This window comes from Equus caballus, chromosome 1, assembly GCF_041296265.1.
Source record: "Equus caballus isolate H_3958 breed thoroughbred chromosome 1, TB-T2T, whole genome shotgun sequence".
Lineage (NCBI taxonomy): Eukaryota > Metazoa > Chordata > Mammalia > Perissodactyla > Equidae > Equus > Equus caballus.
Window position 1 is genome coordinate 83,024,927 of NC_091684.1, and position 24,704 is coordinate 83,049,630.

The following is a 24,704-nucleotide window of genomic DNA, read 5'->3' on the forward strand; positions in this document are numbered from 1 at the left end:
CCAGGTCCTCCTTCTTAGTATGCCTTAGTCCGGAAGGTCTGCAGAAACCTATCCAACATGGGTGACCCTGCTGGCATTTGAAGTAGCAGTGGCATAGCTTTCAGCATCACAGCAACACATAGCCACCACAGTATGACAACCAACAGAGGGGTGGTGTGGTTCCCTGACTGGGAAACAAACCCAGACCATGGCAGTGAGAACACTGAATCTTAACCACTAGACCACCATGCTGGCTCATCTAGCAAGTATTCCTGGCTAAAAAAGTTGAACCTGAATCTAGTTCTAACTTCCCATTTACAGGAAATACAAGGGATTTGAGAATAATTTCAAATGCCACCACCAGGAAGCAATCAGCCAAATCAACAATGAAGGAATATATTACAGGACAGCTAACTTGTTTTTTTCAAGTCACAGGCATAAAAAATAGGGGTGGGAGACAGAACTCAATATGGAATGATTTTACAGACCTCACAACCAAATGCAGTGAGTGGACTGTGTTTGAACCCTGATCTGAACACACCAACTGTAGAAAGATATTTTTGGCAACAATCAGGAAAACCTTTTTTTTTTTTTTTTAATCTATCTCCCCTCAAGGATCCCCCATGTTTTTTTTCCCCAAAGATTGGCACCTGAGCTAACATCTGTTCCCAATCTTTTTTTTCTCCTTCTTCTTCTCCCCAAAGGCCCCCAGTGCATAGCTGTATATTCTAGTTGCAGGTCCTTCTGGTTGTGCTATGTGTGACGCCACCTCAGCATGGCTTGATGAGTGCTGCTATGTCCGCTCCCAGGATCCAAACCCGAGAAACTCTGGGCCGCCAAGGTGGAGCACATGAACTTAACCACTTGGCCACAGGGGCGGCTCCAAATCGATTAGACAGTAAATAACATGGAAGAATTATTAATATTGTTGGGTTTGATAACAGTACTGTGGAGAACATCTATTTTTTATGGACTTAACACTGAAGTATGTAAGGGTGACATGACGTGCTGTCAGAGATTTACTTTAAAAGTTGACAACTAAAGGGGCTGGCCCCGTGGCCGAGTGGTTAAGTTCGCGCGCTCTGCTGCAGGCGGCCCAGTGTTTCGTTAGTTCGAATCCTGGGCGCGGACATGGCACTGCTCATCAGACCACGCTGAGGCAGCATCCCACATGCCACAACTAGAAGAACCCACAACGAAGAATACACAACTATGTACCGGGGGGGCTTTGGGGAGAAAAAGGAAAAAATAAAAAAAAAAAAATCTTTAAAAAAAAAAAAAAAAAAAAAAAAAAAAAAGTTGACAACTAAAGAAACATGAAAGAAGAAAGATAAAGGAACTATATCAAAATGTTGACATTTGTTGATCTAAGTGAGGGGCATCATTATATAATACTCTCTTCCTTTGTGTATTTTTCTTTAACTTCTACAATAAACAGATTTTTAAACATCTTCTCTCCTTTGGCTGCACATCATCCAGCAGCAACATACTTTTTCTTTCTTCCCTCATAAAGAAATCCTTTTCAAAAGTGTTGTCAACTTTGTCTCCATTTTTTCACTTCAACTCACTTTCACTCCACTACAATCTTAATTTCACACCCACTGCTCTAAATTACCTTCAATAAATTCTCCAGTGATTGCCGTCATTACATTTGAAGGTTCTTTTCAATTTGTACTTATTTGATGTCCAAGTGCCATTGAACAATTACAAATTTTTGTTCAAAAGCCACTTCCTCAGGCTTTTTTTACATATTTACATATCCCACTGGTTGCGTTTCTCTGGAGAACCCTGACATACATTGTTTATCTTTCTATTATCCTGAATATTCTGTTAATGTGCTTATTGCCTGCTTCTACCACAAGCGTGCAGGCTCCATTCAGGTCAGGACTTCATCTCATTTGTTCACTGTGCCTACCCAACAGAACAGAATCTGGCACATAGTTGATGCCCGACAAATAATTGTGAAAGCAATAAAGTTTTATTACTAAACACTTTGACAGATCAGTTTTTTAATTCTAAATCCTGAATCCATGTGAAACTTTTTGTTATCATACATGTTAAGGATCTAGCCTTATCTAGACAGTTAGTGGTGCTTCTGAAGGCTCTATTATTTGCTATCCCAAGAGCTAGGAAACCCATGCCAAGAAACTCGTCCAAATTTCATCAGATTTATAGTACCTATAAATTTGGATGACTTGTTCTCAAAATCCCCCAAATTCGCTAATGTTCCCAGCATTCCAGAAAGTCATCTTTCTGAGTACTAGGCAAGACTGGAATTCTGTAAGCTGAGTATCAGGCCAGTTTTCCTCAGAGGGCTTTGTAGGCATTGGCTTCATTAGTCAAGCAGACCTTGTTCCTTAAGAATGATTTACTATAGGGGCCGGCGCTGTGGCCAAGTTGGTTAAGTTCGCGCGCTCCGCTTTGGTGACCTGGGGTTTCACCGGTTTGGATCCTGGGTGCAGACGTGGCACCACCGCTCATCAGGCCATGCTGAGGTCCCACGTAGCACAGCCAGAGGCACTCACAGCTAGAATGTGCAACTATGTATGGGGGGTGCTGGGGAGAAGAAGGGGAAAAAAAAAAAAGTCTGGGCAACAGATGTTAGCTCAGGTGCCAATCTGTAAAAAAAAAAAAAAAATGACTATACCTGATCAAATGGACATCATTAACAAATATGACACTAGATAATTCCTTGGTTGCACAATCAACTTGCCCAAATATATCCTGGTTAAAAAGGACAGATTCTTACCGAACCTATGGAAATAACTATATTGCCATGAAAGTAAGGAGACTTAGTAAGAGTTTCTGAATTCAGAGATGTTGGTTAAGAATCATATACTATTTCTAAATGTTTCATTTTAGTTTACAAAAGCAGAGTCTACTAAATTGTTTTGGGTTACAAATAGCTTTTTAAAAGTTTCCTCATATATCCAGTGTATTAGTCAGCTCAGGCTGCCATAACAAAACGCCACAAACTGAGTGGCTTAAACAACAGAAGTTTATTTTCTCACAGTTGTGGAGGCCACAAGGCCAAGATCAAGGTCTCCATAAGTTTGGTTTCTCATGAGGCCTCTCTCCTTGGCTTGTAGATGGCCGCCTTCTTGCTCTGTCCTTAATGGTCTTTCCTGTATGTGTGTGGACTCTCGTGTCTCTCTGCATGTCCAAATTGCCTCTTCTTATAAAGACACCAGTCAGATTGCATGAAGGCCACCCTAAAAGACCTCATTTTAACTTAATCACTTCTTTAAAGACCTAGTCTCCACATACAGTCACATTCTGAGGTACTGGGGGTTGGAACTTGAACATATAAATTTCGCAGAACACAATTCAGCCCATAACATACAGAAAATAGAAAGTTAAAACTACATCAAAAAATTCCTAATGAGTAAGAAAATTTCTCTCCTCAATTCATTTGAGCCAATGTAATACATTCTTATTCCTCTGGGTCTCGGGTTAGTAGTCTGCTCTCCTGAAGCCATCTGCTTTTAGACTGAAGGGTCCTGGAAATCCTAAGTCCACTGGTACAGTCTGAAAGTCGTCCAAGTGACGTTATCTTAGAAGCTGTACCCAGGAGTCTATTCTTTGAAGCATCCATAGTTGAAGTACCTTGGACAGTCCTATTCCATGAGGTTCCATGACTATCCTTTGTTGAAGACACAAATTCGGACCTGTTGAACTTACAGCAGAGTGCTCAGGCAAGCATCAGAATAAAAACTATCTGCAGGTGACAGACACTTAATGGCTGTGGTTAGTTTATAACTGTAACCAATAATATCAGAATGAGAATACAATTCTCCATTGGAGAATTGCACATAACTATTTCCTAAGAATTTTATTCCTAAGGCTATAAACATATTATCAATAGAGAGGGCACTGACAAATCTCCAGAGCCATCCATAAAGCTTATAATTACTGGAATATTTATATTAATAACAATTTATCTTTACAAACTCCACCTAGGGAAGACTGACTTATCTCTTCTGATTTGACTACTCTTCCCATGCAACTCTTACAATAGTAACTCATTAAACCAGTCTAATTGTTTCTAGCATCTCTCCTAAGTTGAAAGAACAAATCTTTGTGATTTTTCTTTGAAAAAAATATCATATAGTTCTGAGTGTAAAAGCTATCCTGGCCACACAAAGATGCATTGTCTTTACTTATCCTCAAGCAGAAAGATACCTGGTATCTTTTCCTTTATCCCTCAGTTCTGAGATAAAGGGCTCTGCATGAGCCAAGGAGAGAATGCTCTGTTGTTCTGTGCTAACGGAGATCACCAGGCAAGGAAGGGTCAGATGGACTCCCTTGGACCTCTCTTGGAGTCATCTACACAATTTCTCATGGCCACTGAGGTTGTCATAAGAGCAACTGCTGAGTCCACACACTTGATCACACCATTCCAAATGAAGCTCTGACACTCAACTCCAACTCTTTAACCTGGCTCTCCAGACAGAATGAATGAGTGAAATGGTGACTGAGGGTAGTCTAGGACATTTGAGAGTTTCCTGAGGATCTCATTTGAGCTCTGGTTCTTGGGTTACTAACTTTTTGCAGAATATGATGGAAGCTACTGACACACTCCCAAGAAACATGCAGTTCATGTATGAATGACATCATAAAACTTTTTGGGTGCTAGGATAGGCAGTGTGCTGAATTAAGAATGTCAGTTTCCTCATCATCTGCTTATGAAACCCTGAATATATTCCAAAGGGGAGAACATGGGGGCGCCAGAATCCCATAAAAGGATGAGCAGAGAAATTCTAATCAAGCCACTCATCCTGGCAAAACCCCTTCATCTGTGTTAGTTACACAGCAGACTGTCTGCCATTCTGGTCAGATAAATGGTTGGTGAAAGGTTAGCCATTTAATCAGCTAGTTAACAAGATAATCAGAGGTTAGACAGTAAGGTGAGAGGCAGGCAGCACGCTAGAATGTTGCTCAGTAAGGCTAAAAAGGAAACGGAGTTACAGCCTAAAGAGAAGGCTCATTACGAGGTATTTCCACACCCAGATGGGAACAACTGCTGTAAATACAAGCACCCATACCCCCTAACTATGGCAACCTGAAGAGTCTGCAAGCAGGTGGAAAGAAAACCTGGAGCTCCTTGGGCCTCCAGATGAGGCTTCCATTTGCCGGAAACAAAGAGAGAGAGACCTGCTATGGAAGAACCACCAAGCAAGGGGGAGGCAGGACAAGGGCTCAGGGAGCTCTCTGTAAGCCAGTTGGTGGTCTTGGGGCTGCTCTGAGGGGCTGTCCAGAAGTGGGAGAAAGCAGCTGCAGGCTGAGCCTCTAATCCCTGGATTCCAGCCTGATCCAGGAAAAGGCCCAGGTCAACTGGGGAAAGTGTTCAACCCTGGGAAATACCTTGGAGTAAATTTAATGCAAACCCATTCAGAATCCAAAACTCTCTTGTGTGAGAAGTGATAGAAAGTAACAAACAGAATATAAATAACATCGTTAACAGCAAAAAATATATGGGGAAAAAAACTTCAAAAAATATAAAGGACTTGCTCTATATCAAAAAGGCATTATGAAGCCATACTAATTAAAAGATTACCTTTGGCATGAGCACAAAGAATTCAGTGAAACAGAAGTCAGAGGAACTGATCACAGTATATGGAGGATGTTAGCATTCATTGGCTTAATGATGAAACCACAAGGACAAGATGGTATGGGTCTTTGGGATATCTAGAACAAGAGAGTCAAACTGACTGGTCTTGTGCAACATCAAGATTCCATCTGCCTCTTAAATGTTTCTCTCCACATGCTGACTATTTTTCTTCAGGCAGACACACTCATGGCCACTGGCAGTTCCAAGGTCACCAACCCACAGAACACAACGTTCTCCTATAACAAAAGTTTCAGGTAGGGCTCTTCTTGGCCCATTTGGATCAACTGTCTTTGCCTGAAATAAATGTGGAGCCAAAGGACGTGAAATCTTTAGGATATCTGCCATCCCTTATGTCAAGAGGGCAAGGTTGGCTACTAAAAGAATAAAGGGATGAAGTGCTGATCAGAAATATTCCTTGCAAATGGTAATTTAGCACCTGATAAAGATAGTACTTCAGATTAGTGGAAAAGGAACAAATTAATCAAATGGTGTTGAAATCTGGCTATTCATTTGGGTCTATATTAGATCCTTATCTCACATCTAATCAAGAAATAACATAGAGACTGTTCAACAGACAATTAAATTTAACTTAACGTTTATTTCACATATTTCAAATATAAGACATACATGAGGTAATGATAACTTCCAAGAAATTTTCTCAGGCTGATGATATGAAAGCTCAATGAAGCAGAGACACTTGTTTCAACCAGTGGAATAATGAAGAGCTTTACTTCTGTCAGGCTCACTATATGGAGCTTTACAGGGCTGAAAACAGTCACCCCTGAATCAGTTTCCCCTAAGAACATATCCACCCCTGAGATTGCTGAATGTTAATGTTTCTGAATAATTCTTCAAAAAGCTGTACCTTTAAGTTGGTTAAACCACTGTCAGCTCTAAGAAACAGAAAATCTCAACTTAATGGGTATAATGAGGGAAAAATTATATTTCATATAAAGAAGCTCCAGGGTTGGTTAATTCACCTGCTCAAAACACATCACTGACCCAACTTCTCCCCAGCTTTGTGTTCTGCCATCCTCAGCTACTACCTCAGGATCAAAAGATACATCAGATGTCATGTCCAGACAGAAAGATAGCCAGCAAAATCAAAATCAAAGAGCTGTCTTATCAAATGTCTATTAACCACTGAGGAATCCTGTTGCTCCAGATCTCACTGAATATGCCTCAAAGTTTTTCACTGGCCAGAGTTGGGTCACATGCTTACTTCAAATGAATCACCAACCAGGAAACACTTTTCAAAATTAGATTAGACCACAGAAGCTCTAATGTATAACATAGTGACTACAGTTGAAAACACTGTATTATTATATGATTGAAAATTTGCGGAGAGAACTTAAACGTTCTTACCAAAAAAAAGGTAATTATGCGAGGTGATGGGTGTGTTAACTCAATTAATTAAATAGCGGGAATCCTTTCACCAAGTCTACTTAAATCATCACACTGTACATTTTAAATACCTTACAATTTATTTGTCAATTATACCACAATAAGCTGGAAAAAATTAGGTTAGCTCAATCATTGTTTATTTCCTGAATTATATGGAGGAAAGCTGTACAATGAAACAAAAACAACATTGTGCTGGCATGGAATAGGTAAGGGACAGCTGCTGAGTAGCAAATCAAAAGCCTGTAAAAGCTCCTACAAATCCGCTGCAAGGAAACAATGCAACTCACAGAATAGCTAACACTTGTGACATTCTATACAACAGTCCAAGTACTTTACATTTACTAATTTACCTAATCCTTACTAGAACCCCATGGGGTAGGTAATATCATTACTACTGTTTTTCAGATAAGGAAACTAAGAACAGATGTGAAGGATTTGCCCCAGGTCACACAGCCAGTCTGTAGGAGAACTGGGATTTGGGCCCAGGAAGTCTGGTTCCAGAGTCCCTGCTCTTAACCACTGCGTCAGGGGTCAGTCAACTATGGCCCACAGGCCAAATCTGGCGAACAGCCTGTTTTTCAGTGGTCCATGAACTAAGAATGGTTTTTGGATTTTTAATGAGCTATAAGAAAAAACATGACAGAAAGCATATGCGGCCTGCAAGGTTAAAATATCTACTATATGGCCATTAAAGAAAACGCCTGCCAACTCCTCCACCATGGTTGCCAATGTTAGAAAGTCAAGGCAGAAAACAACAGACAGGATGTTACTACGCTTTAGTTACTGGGTTACATGCAAGTTCGGCTTGGCACTCAAACCTACTTAGGCTCCCCATTTAAATATTTCAGGATATTTAAAGACAGGGTTGTTTGCTTACTGAGTGCATTTTATGGTGATAAGTTCAATGAGCATTACTATTAACAGATGCTTTCTTAAATCCAGGCTTGTGCTAAATGTAAAAATTGTTTTCTTGACTTCTGTATTGCGTACATAAATAATTGTTTTTAGAGAAATCTGTGGCTGACAAAAACACTGTTTGGCTTCTTTATTGAACACACAATTCAGTAATGGCCATACCCATTAATATATGCCAAGAAATACTAGAGGAAAATGTGTGTAATATGATACTTTAAATGTGTCAAATAGTATTTCACATGAAATATTTGTGAAGACTCTAGTGATATTTACAATAAGAAATGATAATATACATTATAGTGGTTATTAAGGATTTTGATTTTTTAGTTTGATTCTGTTGGCTTCCAGTGAAAAATTTAAACACAAAAAATATCAATTATGAAAGATACATATAAAAGTCCCCCACAGCTCAAGGACTCTTCACACATCCATTTAATCCATACATCTGATTCCTTCAAAATATTTGTGACCGGGGCTGGCTCCGTGGCCGAGTGGTTAAGTTTGCACGCTCCGCCGCGGTGGCCCAGGGTTCGGATCCTGGGTGCGGACATGGCACCGCTCGTCAGGCCACGTTGAGGCAGCATCCCACATGCCACAACTAGAAGGACCTGCAACTAAGATATACAACTATGTATGGGGGGTTTGGGAAGATAAAGCAGAAAAAAAAAAAAAGAAGAAGATTGGCAACAGTTGTTAGGTCAGGTGTCAATCTTTAAAAAAAAGAATATTTGTGACCTTTTATAAAAACATATGTTCTATAGTGACTACATCCATAGGAAATATTTTATCATATTTAATGAAAATTTTGCTACCACAACTTAAATATTTTTTCTTAAGAAAAAAATTCTCTGGCTTTTCTAAATTTAGTTTCTCTAAGAATTCTCTAAAATATAATAAAGTATGTTTTGCTGAAAACTTTCAGAAAACCAAACATTTACAAGGTTTTATTCTATTTCATTTACCTGAGGTTCAAGGAGTTTCACCTTTTGGTAAAGGCTTTTCTACATTTGTTGTAATCTCTAGATTTCTTGACTCCAATTTCTCCAATTACAATGAGTTTGATTTATGGATGAGGCTTCTAAACAATCAGGACGTTGAGAGGTGTTTCTACTCTTGTGTGAGTTCACCAACACACGGTGTGTGCTGACCTCTCAACAGAAGCCATCTACATTCCTACCCCAGAGGGAACACCAAAGATTGCCATGGAGCCCATTATGTCTCAGACCTGGAAGTGAATGACATCATTATGCTCACATCCTATTGGCCAGATATCATTCACATTGTCCTATCTGGATGCAAGAGAGTCTGAGAAATAGAGACTAGCTCCATGCCCAGGAAGAAAAGGAAGTGCACACTGGTAAAAGCACTGCCAGGGTTTCTCCCATGTGAGTTCTCTGACGTAAACTAAAGGTTGATTTCTAGTAGGACTTCTCACATACACTACATCCACTGAGTTTCTTCCCTGCATACACTGTCTGTCATACCAAAGGCTCTGAATTAGGGTAGGAGGGTTCTGCACATCCATCTTTACATCATTGCCCTTCTGTGTGTATTCTCTGATGTGTGAGAAGAGCTGGTTTGTGGTTGAAGGTTTTCCCACATACATTACATTTATAGGGTTTATCCCGAGTGAATTCTCTTATGTTTAACGAGGGTTGAACTATCATAGATTTTCCACATTTGTTACATTCATAGGGCTTCTCTCCTGTGTGTGTTCTCTGATGTACACTGAGGGATGCCTTCTGGCAAAACGTTCTCCCACATTCTTTGCACTTATAGGGTTTCTCCCCTGTATGAATTCTCTGATGTTGAATGAGTTGTGACTTTTGGCAGAATGCTTTCCCACATTTGTTACATTCAAAGGGTTTCTCCCCCGTATGAATCCTCTGATGTTTACTGAGTGTTGATTTCTCAGAAAAGGTTTTCTTACATTCAACACATTCATAAGGTTTCTCCCCTGTATGAGTTCTCTGATGTTTAAGGAGAACTGACTTCCCACAGAAGGTTTTCCCACATTCATTGCATTCATATATCTTCTCCCCTGTGTGAAGTCTTTGATGTTTGTTGAGGGTTGACTTCATATAATACATTTTCCCACATTCGCTACATACATAGGGCCTCTCCCCTGAAAGTATTCTCTGGTGTACAGTGTTTTGACTTTATACTGAATGATTTCTCACACTCATTACATTTATAAGGTTTTTCTCCTGTGTGAGATCTCTGATGCACAGTCAGGTCTGACTTTTGGGAGAAAGATTTTTCACATTCACTACATTTGTAAGGCTTCTCCCCTGTGTGTGTTCTTTGATGCTGACGGAGAGCAGAGTTCTGGTAGAAAGTTTTCCCACACTTAGTACATTCATAGGGTCTCTCTCCTGTATGAATTCTTTGATGTACAGTGAGGGCTGGCTTATGGTAAAAAGATCTCCCACATTCATTACATTTATAGGGCTTTTCCCCTGTGTGTGTTCTCTGATGTACTGTGAGGTTTGACTTCCGGAAGAAAGTTTTCCCACATACATTACACTTATGGTATTTCTCACCCATGTCAATTCTAAGATGTTTCTTCCAGAGAACTGACTTACCACGGGTTTCCCCACATTCATTAAATTTACAGTGAGTCTTCCTTGAGTAACTTGTCTGATGTAACATGAGGTTTGACTCATCCCTGAAGATTTTCTCACATTTACTATAATCACAGAGTTTCTCTCTTGTGTGAGTTCCCTTACGTGTAGTGAAGACAGCACTAACTGTGGAAGGCTTTCACGCATTCATCATATTCACATAGGTGCTCCACAGGCTGAATCTCTTGTTGCTGAATAAAATCCTCACTATGATAGAAAATGCTCTTATTTTGATTAAATTCATTAAGTTTTTCTGTAGTATAAGTTTTCTCATGATTAATATCAGGAAGCAATTTCTCACACTCATTGGCATCATCAGATTTCTTTCCTGAATAGTTTCTATTGTTAGTGGTTAACTCTGACGTATTTTCTAAACTGATTCCATCTGGGTTAGATTTACTGGGCATTTTTCTAGAAGGAATAGAGTCTATGCCCAGAAAAAATGTTTTGCTTAATATATTCTCTCTCTGTGTAATCACTTTTTTTTATTGATAAAAGCAGTTTGCCATATAAGTCTGTCTTGGTTTTCTTTGTTCTCAGTCGTGCTATCAACTTTCAAGTCTTCTAGAAATAAGAAAAATTAAATGCACCTTATGAATCTGAAACTACCTACAAAATTGGGATAATACACAAACACCTTTTATTTATCTGACTCTTTGATTTCAGACCCAGTCTTCTGAGATAGAGTAGTACCAAAGAACTATTTTCCATTCCCTCCACTTTTCTAAGGAGCTGGAGGCAAGAGGTGACAATGAACCAACCAACTAAACAAAGATACTACCATGGAAAGGGGGAGAATAAAATTGGCAAAGAATGTACATATATTTCTTTCAGTCTTCATGAATATGCCCTCCAAAACGAGTAGAAGGGGTGAAATAAACATAACGAATAGAGACCAAAGGATTCAGTAAGAGTGGACGAATTACCAAGAGAGGACTTCACAGTAAGATATGCTCAATCAGAAAATTATGTAGTAAACGTGACATGCAAAACAAGTAGACAACGGTGTTGTTCCAAGAAATTATCAGAGGAATGAAAGTGTTTAGAGGGGGTGGATTTGAGTCTAGGGGCTAATTTTGGTGCTCCTACCTTCTAATATACACCCAGAATCCAATCACATTGCATCCTCTGTCAGCTTGAACCTAGTCCATGGCACTATCGTTTTCCTAACTGGTCTCCTCGCTTCTACTCTGGCCACCCCTCTAAAGGATTTGCTCACGTGGCAGTCAGCTTCCTGTGTCTCTCTCCTGCTAATACGTAAGTTACATGAGATCAAGGGACTTATTTCCCCCACTGCTATATCCCTTTCATTTAGAACATGACTGGCATGGAGCAAGTTCTCCATTAATATTGGTTAATTAATTAATTAATTCCTGAAAACAAAAGAAGTCCTTGACAATGAAGGAACTGTAGGCAACTGAGAAGGCTAGAAGAAAGGAGACTAATGAAGATAAAATATTTATTATGAGATAGGAATGAAATTCAAGAAGCAGGTAATAGGGATTAAACTCTTAAGCCAAGCAAAAAAGAGAATGCTTATGTCTGAGAGTGTATCTGGTGGTGAATTTAGGTATCTGAGGCACGCAGGTTGAATATCCTCAGTCACTTCCAAACGGAAGGAGTCTCTAGAAAGACATTCTTAAAAACTGCTTCAAAAATGCCTACACCTAAAACAACCTCCCAGGATCTAATTTCCCCTGGATTACTCACCTAGGTAACCCTGGCTTGCAAATTCTTCCTCTAATATCCATGCTGCTTCCTGCTCTAACTTGAAGACCTCTTCTGGTTTGGCAATGCACTGCCCTGATAATGGAAAGTGATACATGACACAGGAAAAGCTGCTGGGCTTCAGGAACTCAGAGGAAAAACTGCAGTCCAGCTTTAGGAGCTGCACAATGAAGGGGCCCAATGGGATCTCTCAATGGGGAGGTGAAAACACAAACCATATTCCTAGTATCCAAACCTAAATACCATTAAACTCTAAAAGAGATCCATATTCTTTGGTAACGAAGAAGGGATACCCCTGATGCTGTTACTCAGAGAAGTTCGCTTACCCAGTGAGATGAGGATGTTGTAGTTCTCCAGCATCACGTCCCTGTACAAGGTCCTCTGATCAGGGTCCAGCTGACCCCACTCCTCCTGGGTGAAATTAACAGTCACATCCACAAATGAAATTTATCCCTGTAACAGCACACATCTGATCATTCTGACATGTTCAAAACTGTACAACAGAGAAAAGATATTTAGAAACTAATTCTTCACCACGTTCACTATTGATTTTATTAGAAAAAGTTTATATAAGATATTTTGTGTTCTCTTTTTTGTGTTATATGTGGGGGAGTAAGGGAAAATAGTAAAAATACCCAATTAATTAATTCATGCATAATGTATGTACACACACGCATAAAATACATTATATGCATGAAAGTGCCCTAGTTTCTGTGGATATTAAAATTCAAAAAACACTATTTCTACCCTCAGGAAGCTTCCAATCTGGTATGGATGCAAAATGGATTAACAGCACAAAATCAGGAGAGAATTGAGTTTGGGGCTTTAATGATATAAAATGCCCCGATCTGTTCAGAGACTAGATGGTATCATAATTTCGGGGTTATTCCTTTATACAAGAGTTCTCCAAAGTATCTGATGACTCACCCTGCCAGGAAAGACTTCTAAGCATCTACACACTTGTTGTAATAGATAGATATGTATAAATGTTTATATCTATACACGTAATCCACACTTTACACAGTTCTGATATGTACAAATTTCAGTTACCACAATTTAGTTAAACAACTCCACTCCCCCAACAACATGGGTCAGATTTCAGTTATCATGGCAACTGTGAGTAATCACATAAAGTACAAACAGCTTGCTCTTCAGTCCACAAATCACTACATAAGCAACAGACGCCCATCGTGAACAATGACTACATCATTTTTTTCAAAGTCTGCTAGTGATTGGTCACTGCGCATTCATTACTCAGTTCACACACAGACAGCAAAGCATGCGGTTGTGTTGCCTTCCTGTCTCCCAGAAGTACATTTGCAAAAATGGTTATATGCAAAAGAGGACTGGCCAACAAACATGAAGGAGGAATAAAGAAATGAAAAGTGATTAAATTAGAAGTGAAATTAAAATTGAAAATAAATGAAGTTTTAGAAGAAATAGCTGACAGTGGGAACGTTGACACTGCTGCCACTTGAGACACTCTACATCTGCAGCCAGAGGAACTTAGTGAGGGGGAACTGGTGCTAAATATCAGTTGTACTATTTTCTAATTTCCATATAGATTTATCATCAAACAGTAAGAGAGATTTTTTAACGTCCTGACAAATACTTTTAAAGGTCACGGAACAAGTACAATTCTCTCTACTGACTAAAATTTCTTTGCATGGCTTCAGTGTACACGGACATTTTCACAGCCCTACCCTACAAGACAAAGTGAGAACTGCCTGCCTGTGTTGCATTTAGGTGTCTGCATATATTTAGTATATAGTATATGTAGCCACCATGGATGTCTAAGCTCAAAGTGGCCAGTGTGCTGACTGACCGGCTGAGGAATTAACTGAAGGACTGCCAGACCTCTCTGGGCATTTGCTACTCTGTACAACACACAGGTGATGGCTGAAGGATAAAGCAGATTAAACAAAATATTTTACATAAATGCTTTGGGGGGTCTGGCAACAGCCAATTCAGTCAGAAAGAAAATGGACAGGGATTTTGTTTTAAGGCAGGTCTTTGATGAGACAGCTCATGATGGCCTGGCTCCACAGAGCGGAAATCTGCACTTCAGGAACCAACAGTCCCTTCAATTCCTTATATGCTCACTGCCAATAACCCAAAAGGACATCCATCAGTTTCTATCTGTCCAATAATTTCATTTACAGATCCTTGAAGTCAGTTCTTTCATTGAGGAGAGAAACAGATAAAGCAACAGAATTCCACATTTCTGAATAAACTCACATAGCTACCTACATGAATCGAACCACATCTCCACTTATAAATATAAATGGACAACAAAGGTTCACTGGAAATTTGAGAACCTCTAACAAAAAAACTTAACTGAAAAAGAGAATATGAAGAAAACAAAATTACAGTACGAATCAGAACGAACTGTTTTTGGAGACACTGGGTCAATAGTATTCAAGACAATATTATTTCACCTCACATCCATTAGGACGGCCACTATTAAAAATAAACAGAAGGGGCTGCCCAGTGGCGTAGTGGTTAAGTTCACCTACTTCACTTTGGTGGCCCGGGGTTCACAGGTTTGGATCCCGGGTGCAGACATACACACTGCTCAACAAGCCAAGCTGTGGCAGTGTCCCATATACAAACTAGAGAAAGACTACCAATGGATGTCAGCTCAGGGCCAATCTTTCACACCAGAAAATAAGTAAATAAATTAATCAATTAAATAAAATAAATAAAAACCAGAAAATAAAGTGTTGGTAAGGCTATGGAGAAACTGGAACTGTTGTGTACACTGTTGATGGGAACGTAGAATGGTACAGCCACTGTGGAAAACAGTAAGGTGGTTCCTCAAAACATTAAAAGTAGAATTACCATATGTACTGGTCGGCTAGGGCTGCCATAACAAAGAACCATATACTGGGTGGCAGTAAACAACAGAAATTTATTTTCTCACAGTTCTGGAGGCTAGAAGTCCAAGATCAAGGTGTCTGCAGGTTTGGCTTCTCTGTAATTTTCACTCCTTGGCTTGCAGATGGCAGCTCTCTTCCTAACTCTTTACGTGGTCGTTCCTCTGCGCTCACCCATACATCCCTGGTGTCATTTTGTGTGTCCTAATCTCCTGTTCTCATAAGGACTCCAGTCACACTGGATTAGGTCCCACCCTAACAACCTCATTTTAACTTAATTACCCCTTCATAGTCCCTGTCTCCAAATATTGTGACATTCTGAGGTCATGGGAATTAGGGCTTCAACATACGAACGTTGAGAGGACACACAACACCAGATGATCCAGCAATTCTACTTCTGGGAACATACTCCAGAGAACTGAAGGCAAGGTCTTCAAGAGATATTTTTACACTCGTGTTCAAAGCAGCATTATTTAGAAGAGCCAAAAGGTGTAAGCAACCTGTGACCATCCATGGATGAAAGGATAAACAAAATGTGGCATATATACCACAATGTAACATCATTCAGACTTAAAAAGGAATGAAATTCTAATATGCGCTACAACATGGATGAACGTTCAAAACATTATGCTAAGGGAAATAAGCAGATGCAAAAGGGCAAAAACTGGATGATGCCACTTACAGGAGGTTCCTAGAGTAGCCAAACTCACAGAGACAGAAAGTAGAATGGTGGCTGCCAGGGGCTGGATGCAGGGGAAATGAGGCGCTATTGTTTAACAGGAACAGTGTTTCAGTTTTATAATATGGAAAGTTCTGGAGATTAGTTATGCAACAATGTGAATATAATTAACACTATTGAACTATAAACTTAAAAATCATTAAGATGGTGAATTTTACCACAATGGAAAAAAAAAAGAAAAACACTGCTTCCATTAAATAAAAACCAGCTGTTATAACAGGAAAGCATTCTAATAAGAAGGCAAGGAGTATTCAGAAATCAAAAACTTCACTGCTGCACTGTGAAACAAAACCCCTTACAGAAGTGCTAGAGACATTCAGGGTATTTAAAAACATTTCCCAGATTACAGAATTAAAAAAAAACCAGAGGCGTAATCATACAACAATTAAGAAATGTAGAAGGTAAAGCTAGGAGATGCAATGTCTTTTTTTTTTTTTGAGGAAGATTAGTCCTGAGCTGACAACTACTGCCAATCCTCCTCTTTTTGCTGAGGAAGACTGGCCCTGAGCTAACATCCGTGCCCATCTTCCTCTACTTTATATGTGGGACACCTACCACAGCATGGTTTGCCAAGCAGTGCCATGTCCGTACCGGGATCCGCTGCCGCAGTGGAACGTGCGAACTTAACTGCTGCGCCACTGGGCCAGCCCTGCAATGTCACTTTAAAAGAAATTACAGGAGAAAAAAATAGAGAATAGAGTGGAAGAAAACAATTAAGGAAACAGAATATTCCCAGAGCTTAGGACACAAGTTGTCAGAACAAAAATGTACACTCAACTACCACACAGGGGTTCTGAGAAAAGAGCAAATCTAAACACAACCCTAAGAAATTTCTAAACTCTAATAATAAAGAAATCTACAAACTTGCAAAACTACAACAAAAATTACACAATTATAAAGAATTTAGATTTCAACTGACAGCTACTTGTCATTTACAACCCCAAATACTAGGAAAAGAATTCTGAACCGGGAATTCCATTCCTAGCCCAACTATGACTAATGTATAAAACAAAGAAATACCAATACAATGAAAGTAGATCACCCATGCACCCTCCTGCAAAATATTACAGGATATATGCCACCAAAACAATAATAAAAATGAATGGAAGGAAGAATTCATAGCATTTGAGGAATGGCAGTGACCAAATATGAGACCAATAAAAACTGGTTTATGTGGGAATTGGCTGTAAAAGGGAGATGATTTTGTGGCTTACTAAGTATGTCTACTCATCCCATTAAGTTCCAAGCAAAGGTTAACATAATCTTCATATCCATGGTAGACGTAACAATGCTGAGACTCCCTGAGACATCTGAGGTGGGGCTGCTCCACTGAGCAACAGAGAAGCTGAAGCCAGTCATGGAAGTTTACTAACGTGCAAGCGGAAATGAGGTCATGAAGTCAGTTACAGAAGACAAGGACATCGGTGTTCGTGTCACTAGCAGTCTGCTCCTCATGCCCCGTTTAGGAAATCTGCAATTCTCATTCCACCAAAGAGCTCTCATATTCCAAGTGAGAAGCTGCCTCACATCTAAGAGAGCCAGGCAGTTTGACGTGGATTGTGATCCAGTTATCAACTGTATTTATCCCCTTGAATAAACTAGTCTCTCTTACAGTCCCTTTCTCTGGGTTCACCAGTTTCAACATCTGTAAAATGGGTATAATTACAGCACTTGAAGTTGGTGTTGGGATCATATGAGCTAATTCAGAAAAAGCTATTAAGTTACTACCTGGAACACAGTGTGCTCACACATTCAGTTATCATTTTGGCTGGCTGAGGAGGAAGGTGTTAAAGCAGCTGGCCTGCGATATGCTCAATTCTATCAGAGTAGAATTTTCATGAAGGAAAGAAGACAGGAAACCCGGTCTAACCTCCTTGTAAATAAGTTAATGATATTTGCCGAGAGGAAGAGACCTGATCCACATAATACCCCTAGCAGAATGTCTGCAGCTCAAGAATCACTTACAGCAAATTAAATCAGAATCTATGGATTGATGAGGCATGGACTCCTGAAGAATGTCACATAAGCTACGTAACTTTCTGGAGATATAAAATGGAGATACTTCATAACTTAAATGCTCCCCACTGTGTGAAGCAACCCTGCATACCCTCTCTCAGAGATCCCATCTCCTATTCTGGGTGAGAGAAAGTGTGTCCTGCGCAGAAAGGAAGAACTGGGAATCCATGTCTTTCTGTTTCATCTGTGCCTCTAGATTGTCTGTATCCCTGAAATGATTATTAAACCTTGATAATGGTAAGATCTCTAATTTGTGTAAGTTTGATTTGACAATCTGATCCTGTGTGTTAGCTCACTGACCTCCTCTTATATCTAAACATTTTAATCTAATTATCTTTGAAATTAAGAGAGCAGAAACCAGATAAATTAGTTATGTCTAACTACATAACTACACTTGTTAAGAATGGATTAAAAAAATTTAGCATATTAAAAAAGGATTCAGATCATTTCTATAAAACATAGGATGTATGAGGAAGGGACAGTAAGACATGCACAAGGTCAGTCTAGAAAATAAAAATTCTTGATGCTGGTTGAAAAAATACACATATAAGCCTATGTTAAACATTTCAAGGATAACCAATAATGGAATAAAAACAGAATACTGAATTTTCAAATCACTAGAGGGGATAAATATAATCAATAGAGAAAAAGTAAGGAAAGGAAAGAAAATGTGATAAATAAAAATACAAATAAAGACAGAGAGACTAATCACCATCAGCAACCATAATAAATGTGAACGGGTTAAATTCCCAATATAAAAGGAAATCTCATGTATGGCATAAAAACAATCCAGCCAAGTACTGTTTACCAGTCATGCAATTAAAAAATAAATATATATTCATTTATATCTGTATTTATATATACAAATACAACATACATATTAATATGTATACATGTATTTATTTATACACTACACACACACAATATAGAAAACAGGTCATCACTTTTACTCACAGCTTTTTTATAGGGCTTGTGATGGTTAGTTTTATGTACCATCTTGGTAGGCTATAGTGCATAGTTATTTAATGGAACTCTAAGTGTTGCTGCAAAGGTAATTTGTAGATGTGGTTAATATTTAGGCTATAGTTCACAGTTATTTAATGGAATACTAATCTAAGCGCTGCTGTGAAAGTAATTTGTAGGTGGTTAATGTTGACAATCAATTGACTTTAAGGAAAGGAGATTACTCCCAATAATGTGGGTGGGCCTCATCCAAACAGCTGACGGGCTTAAGGGCAAAACCAAGGCTTCCCAAAGAAGAAGGAATTCTGCTTTGAGACTGCAGCACCAACTCCTGCCTGAGTTTCCAGCCTATCAGTTTGCCCTATAAATTGTAGACTTGCCAGCCCCCACAATCACGTGAGCCAATTCCTTAAAATGAATGAATATACACATGAATACATGTGTATATATGTATCCCCACACACATCCTATTGGTTCTGTTTCTCTGGAGAACCCTAATGCAGGGCTTAAGGAATATTTATGTCCCTCTGTTTTTCTCCTCCCTCTCTCTCAAAGGTCACCAAAAGCTGAGATGGGGAACAGAGTCTCCTCTAGAACCTTAGGTGGGTGTATAGCCCTGACAACACTTTGATTTCAGATTTCTGGCCTCCAGAACTGTGAGAGAATAAATTTCTGTTGTTTTAAGCCATCAAGTTTGTAGTAACTTGTCACAGCAGCCACAGGTAACTAACATCCCAACTCTTTGCAAAAACCCTCCAACAGTTTGCTTTGCTCACTAAGAATATATCAGACCAGTGAAAGCTCTCATTTACTTAAAGAGGCACAAAATTCAGCTTTTGAATTTCAAATTTTGAGTAGTTGTCTCATCCTTTGATATAGTTAAAAATCAAGAGAGTATGAAATCAGTCTAGAAAACTAGTAAGGTAAGAATTATAATGGACCAAGGATGAACACACGGGGATAAGCTTTGCTAAAAAGTAGAGGAAGAAGACAAATACCACAGAGCAGACAGAAGAAATCATCAACTTGAATGAATTGAGTTATGCTTTGGCTCTCTGCCCTCTGTGCCAATAAAGAACAATCAGAAGTGAAAATCATAGGCAGCAATTCATTTTAGGCTTGTTAAGTGAGGTTGCCAACTACCTCACTTTTATTAAGACAAACATTTTTTCAGGCTTCAGGCTTTTGTTTTGTCTTATGGTCAAAGTAAGCATCTTCCTTTTGTACAGAGTATCAGAGATAAATATACACAGAATTATTGTAATAAAAATCACAATTACACAATATAATGTATAATATACACTAACATAAAACAATTATAATTATGATTATCTGCACATAATTAACATGTTGACTTTTCCTTGTTTTAGATCTGTTAACTCTATATATTCCCTGATCATTTTTTATCACTTTAATCTTTTATCATTTTATGCAATGGAAAACAATGTGGGAAATGAATAAACAAACAACTCACCTGGAATTGGCTCTCTTCTTGTTCTTTGTGAGAAAGTACAGAGAAGGCTGAATGCATAGCTATGGGAGAAGAAAACAGGAAAGGGTCATGCAAGATGTGGCTGATATGGACCTTTGAGGTTCAGCTTCCTAAAAATCTCTTCCTACCAGCTGGTTAAATGGCCCCCGAGGGAAAACATTTCTTTGGCCCCTGAGAAGAGTCAGCAAGAATCATGTGAAGGGAGAATTCACATGTGCGACTCTGACAGCCAAGCCATAGAGCTAAAGAGCATGGCTGAGCAATTTAACACTGAGCTTACTTCCTAATGACTTATTGATTTCCTTCTTCATTTAGAACCAATTCAAGACTAACTTAAACAATACTACATAGGAAGACAAACTTATTTTTTCATTACCAATGTTTCAGGAAAAATACTCAAGACATTTATTTACTTACATTCCTACTGAGTTGCTTATCCTTGGAGTGAGAGAAATCACTCTGCAGAAAGGGATGGGGTTGCTTTTGAGAAAGGTCTATTTTAAAACTTGTTTGTTTCTAACTAGGTTATAATAGGACCTGGTGGGTGAGTGACCTGTTATAACGTGGACAGTGTTTTTACACTAGGTGACTCTGGGCAAGTTACTTGTACGCTCAGAGTCCAAGTTTCTCAGCTTTGACAAGAAACAGACACATGTGATCCTATTTTGAGACTCAATAAAGTCAGGGTAGATGGAGCAGCAACATACCTTCAGTGGGCACCCATCACGATGGATATCATATGAAAGCTCAATCCGGACTGAGTGAGTGGAAGTTGAAGGCACGGCATGTTTATTAAAAGCTGGAGATAAAATTCCTTCAGCTGTGTCTAATGATCTCTCTCTGCAGACCATGCGCACAGGAACCCTCCAATGAATTAATATTTCCAGGCAGCCTGCCACTCGCTCACCACTCAATGCCCCACTCATCCATCTTTTCTGAAACTTGATCCAGACTTTTCACCATCATGGTGAGGCCTTCTGGATGTGGTGATATTAGTGAGGCACTGCTCATTCTGAGCAGGATAAAGGATCCCTACTTCAGGCTATGCAATCCTAGCCACAGCCTTTCTGGCAGTTTCCTGCCTCCACTGTGAAGTTGTGATGAGAGGGTAAGAGCCGTGATTTTCAAGGTGGAATTCCTGTCCTTGGGGCCCCCTCCTTCTTTACTTCACAAGAGCTGCTTTCTTCCAAGGGAGCTAGAACATAGGCTTAAAAGGGAAAATCACTTTATTTAGAAGTTTCATTCAGGGCCCCAAAACTCACAGAACTGACTTATCTAAATTCTAAGGCCACTGAGGATGCTGAAGGTTGCTAGATGGTGCAGGAGTCTAGGCAACATATTATGTAGCTGGACCCAAGGGTTCTGAGATGCCATAAGGCGAGATTCAGTCCACACACTTAAGGACTGTTTCCCTGAACCCTGAGGGACCGGCTGTGAGGAATACAACGCTGATTTTAGGCAGAGTCGTCTACCGTGGCTGTGAGGCCTTGAGTACCTCACTTGCACCCCCTCACCCTGTTTGTTTATGAAAACACAAAACAGTTACATAAAGGCCACTACGAGGATTCAATAAAATTTAGCCAATGAAAACAAAGTATCTTCCAAACTAATAAGCTAACATTAACTACCAAGTTCTGTGCCATATGTAAAAACTCCATGTACATACTTTAAAGACGTATGTTACAAATGTAATTCTCAGAACAACTCGGCGCTGTTGGGCACATCTTAATATTCTCGTTTTTTACATGAAGAAAGCCAGTCTCACGTAGACCAACACCTCGCCGGTAGTACCTGATTTACACCCGCCTCCAAAGCTCACGCCCCCGCCCGCAATCGCGCGGACTCTGCAGCCTCCCCGGGCCCCGCGACCCGCGCCGGGCCGCCCCCACCCGCCCTTCGAGCTCTCGTGCTGGGGGCTCCTCCCCACCGCCGCCCCGCCTGCCCCCGCGCCACGCAGGCCCCCGTGGGCCCTCGCCCAAGCATCCGGGGCTCACCTGCCCCTCCCACTCGGGGAGCACTACCACCCTGAACGCACGCACACTTGGAGGCTTCAGGGCCTTCTCCGCGGGGAGCAGAAACGGGAGGAATACACCCGAGAGCCCCGAGGACACACGCGCACAACGAGCCCCGAAAGACTGGCTGCCTGAACACTGCGCAGAGCGAGCCGAGGAAACGTAGAACTACATTTCCCATAAGCCGCGGCGCCACGCCCTTCCCTGAAAGTTTCCCGAAGGGCGATGGCTTTTCTCCGGGCTTCTCCCTGGGGCTCCTGGGGCCTGGTTGTTTCAGGACCGCCAGAGACTGCAAAACACTGCAGGGCAATGTGCAGTTGTTGAGTGAATCTGTTTAAAAGAACAAACTTTGTAAAGGACGTTTTACGCACCATTAGGGAACGTGAACTGCACCATTATAAGAAGGGTAATTTTGTCCGTTTCACTGAGAACAGTGCCCCTTCACCTCCAAATTCATGTCCATCTGGAACACCAGAATGTGAGTTTATTTCCGAATAGGGTCTTTGTAGGTTTAATTAATTAGGTTAAAAATAAGTCATACTGGATTAGGGTGAGCCCTAATTCAAAGACTGGTGTCCTTACAAGAAAACAGAGAAGACGGAGACATAGGAGAATGCCGTGTGAACATGGAGGCAGAGATTGGAGTGATGAGTCTACAAGCCAAGGGATATCAGAGCTTGCCAGAATCCACCAGAAGCTAGGAGAGAAGCACGGAACAAATTCTTCTTTAGAACCTGCAATAAGAAACAACCCTGCTGACACCTTGATTTTGGACTTCTAGCCTCTAGAACTGTGAAAGAACACATTCCTGTGGTTTTAAACCACCCAGTTTGTGGTACTTCATTCGGGCAGCGCTAGGAAACTGATACATTGTTCAGCTGTGTAGCTGGCAATCCAGGCACATTTGTCAGGCTTCCCTGGCCCCATGAGCTGAATCTAAGCCTTGATTTTGGTCTCAATCCTGGAATATAGATGGACACCCTGTGTGATGGTATAACCAGATGTTTACCTGAGTGGCTCAAATCCGATCATCCTGAACCAACATCTGTTGGTTCCACCAATGTTCACTGTCAAAGGGTCCTTTTCTGTGGGAGTCCACATGGGTGATAACAGGGGTAAATGATCCAATCTGCTGTCATAATGTCAGACTGCACCGGGGCTAGGACTTGATCTTGCTGCCAGGCACTGAACCACCCTGCCATCCTGTTGGCTCCTGCTCATGAGTCAGTGAATATATAGCAAGGGGCATTTTGAGGGTGTGTTTTCCAGGGCAAGCACCAGAGCCCACAACTCTGCCTTGAGTGGAGTTTTCTTTTTAATGTAAAGTTTCTAACAATTTTCTCTGTGGTTGCACAGCCATAGCGGCTCAGTGCACCTGTCAGCCTTTAACTTAGAATCTGTTCGTCAACCAGGTCCAGGCCTCCTCAGGGACTTCAGTGTTCCAACACAGCCAAGGAGCATGAGGTGCTGGCACAGACTGCAGCCTCTGGGAGAGCCACATCTGGAGAGGTAAATGGCCATATTTTCATGTAAGTGGGAGATCTGATTGATGCCTGGGTGGTTCTAGTTTGCATAGGGGTCAGTCTCTGACACTTGCAGCTCAAAAGGCTTACTAGGACTAATTGACCCAAATGGGAGAGCAATCTGTACAGCCTGTTGCATAGTCAAGTGCTCCTATCTCTACCAGCTCTTTAATCAAGATGTTTATCTCTCTCCCTAATCTGTACTGCTTTACTGCTATTAGATGACCAGGCAGTGGAGAGCTGGGCTGTGCACTTGTCCCAGTACCTCTGTCCAAATTGTGGCATTTCCCCGCTGGGAACATTCCTTACAATTAACAGAAGCATCACACATACTTAAAGCATCAATTTTTATAATACATTTAACAGTATCAGTTATAGCCACTTGAGTGTATGGAATGTCCATTTCATAAAACATGATACGGTTTAATTTCAAAGGCTGAAACAGCCAAACTAACCTGATCAAAGTGTTAACAGCAATGAGGCATCACTAACGGCCCTTCAAAGGTTCAATGCAGTCAGTCTATCAGGATCATGTGGGGCCAAATGTGGCCTCACCTCTAGCCACATGTTCCACATCATTGTATTTTGTGAATAATTTGTTTTCTAGTTTCACAGGTCTGTGGACAAAGAAGAATTCTGCCCCAGGATGGACCATACCCAGAGTCGCACTGCTTCCTGATTTAGAAGTTGGGATTTGCGACTTTTTGAGTTGATTATATTTAGATGAGATTTTTGGATTTAAAGAGAAGGCTGGAATGGGTTAAGATCTGGGGGGAATTGAGACTAGGTGAATGTACTTGGCATGTAGGAAGGACATGAGTT

At 40.4% G+C, this 24,704-nt stretch overlaps 1 protein-coding gene, 1 long non-coding RNA gene and 1 pseudogene across 3 annotated transcripts in view; all 3 read right to left on the minus strand.

The window, feature by feature from the left end:
• Positions 1–560: 560 nt before the first annotated feature.
• On the minus strand, positions 561–10,700 carry LOC106782110 (zinc finger protein 33B-like; annotated as a pseudogene).
• On the minus strand, positions 1,939–22,987 carry LOC100056155 (uncharacterized). Its single transcript, XM_070239311.1, has 6 exons — positions 22,942–22,987; positions 22,342–22,689; positions 20,330–20,388; positions 12,588–12,672; positions 12,244–12,336; positions 1,939–2,597 (listed from the first exon to the last, which is right to left on the minus strand). Exons 1-6 carry the CDS (start codon positions 22,985–22,987, stop codon positions 2,581–2,583), a joined length of 648 nt encoding a protein of 215 aa, XP_070095412.1. The 3' UTR covers positions 1,939–2,580.
• LOC102148060 (uncharacterized) overlaps positions 22,877–24,704 on the minus strand; it is a 57,479-nt gene continuing 55,651 nt past the window's right edge. For both annotated transcript variants that reach the window (XR_011423655.1, XR_011423659.1), the window contains one exon: positions 22,877–23,093. This is a non-coding gene — a long non-coding RNA (uncharacterized lncRNA). The remainder of the gene's footprint in view (positions 23,094–24,704) is intronic.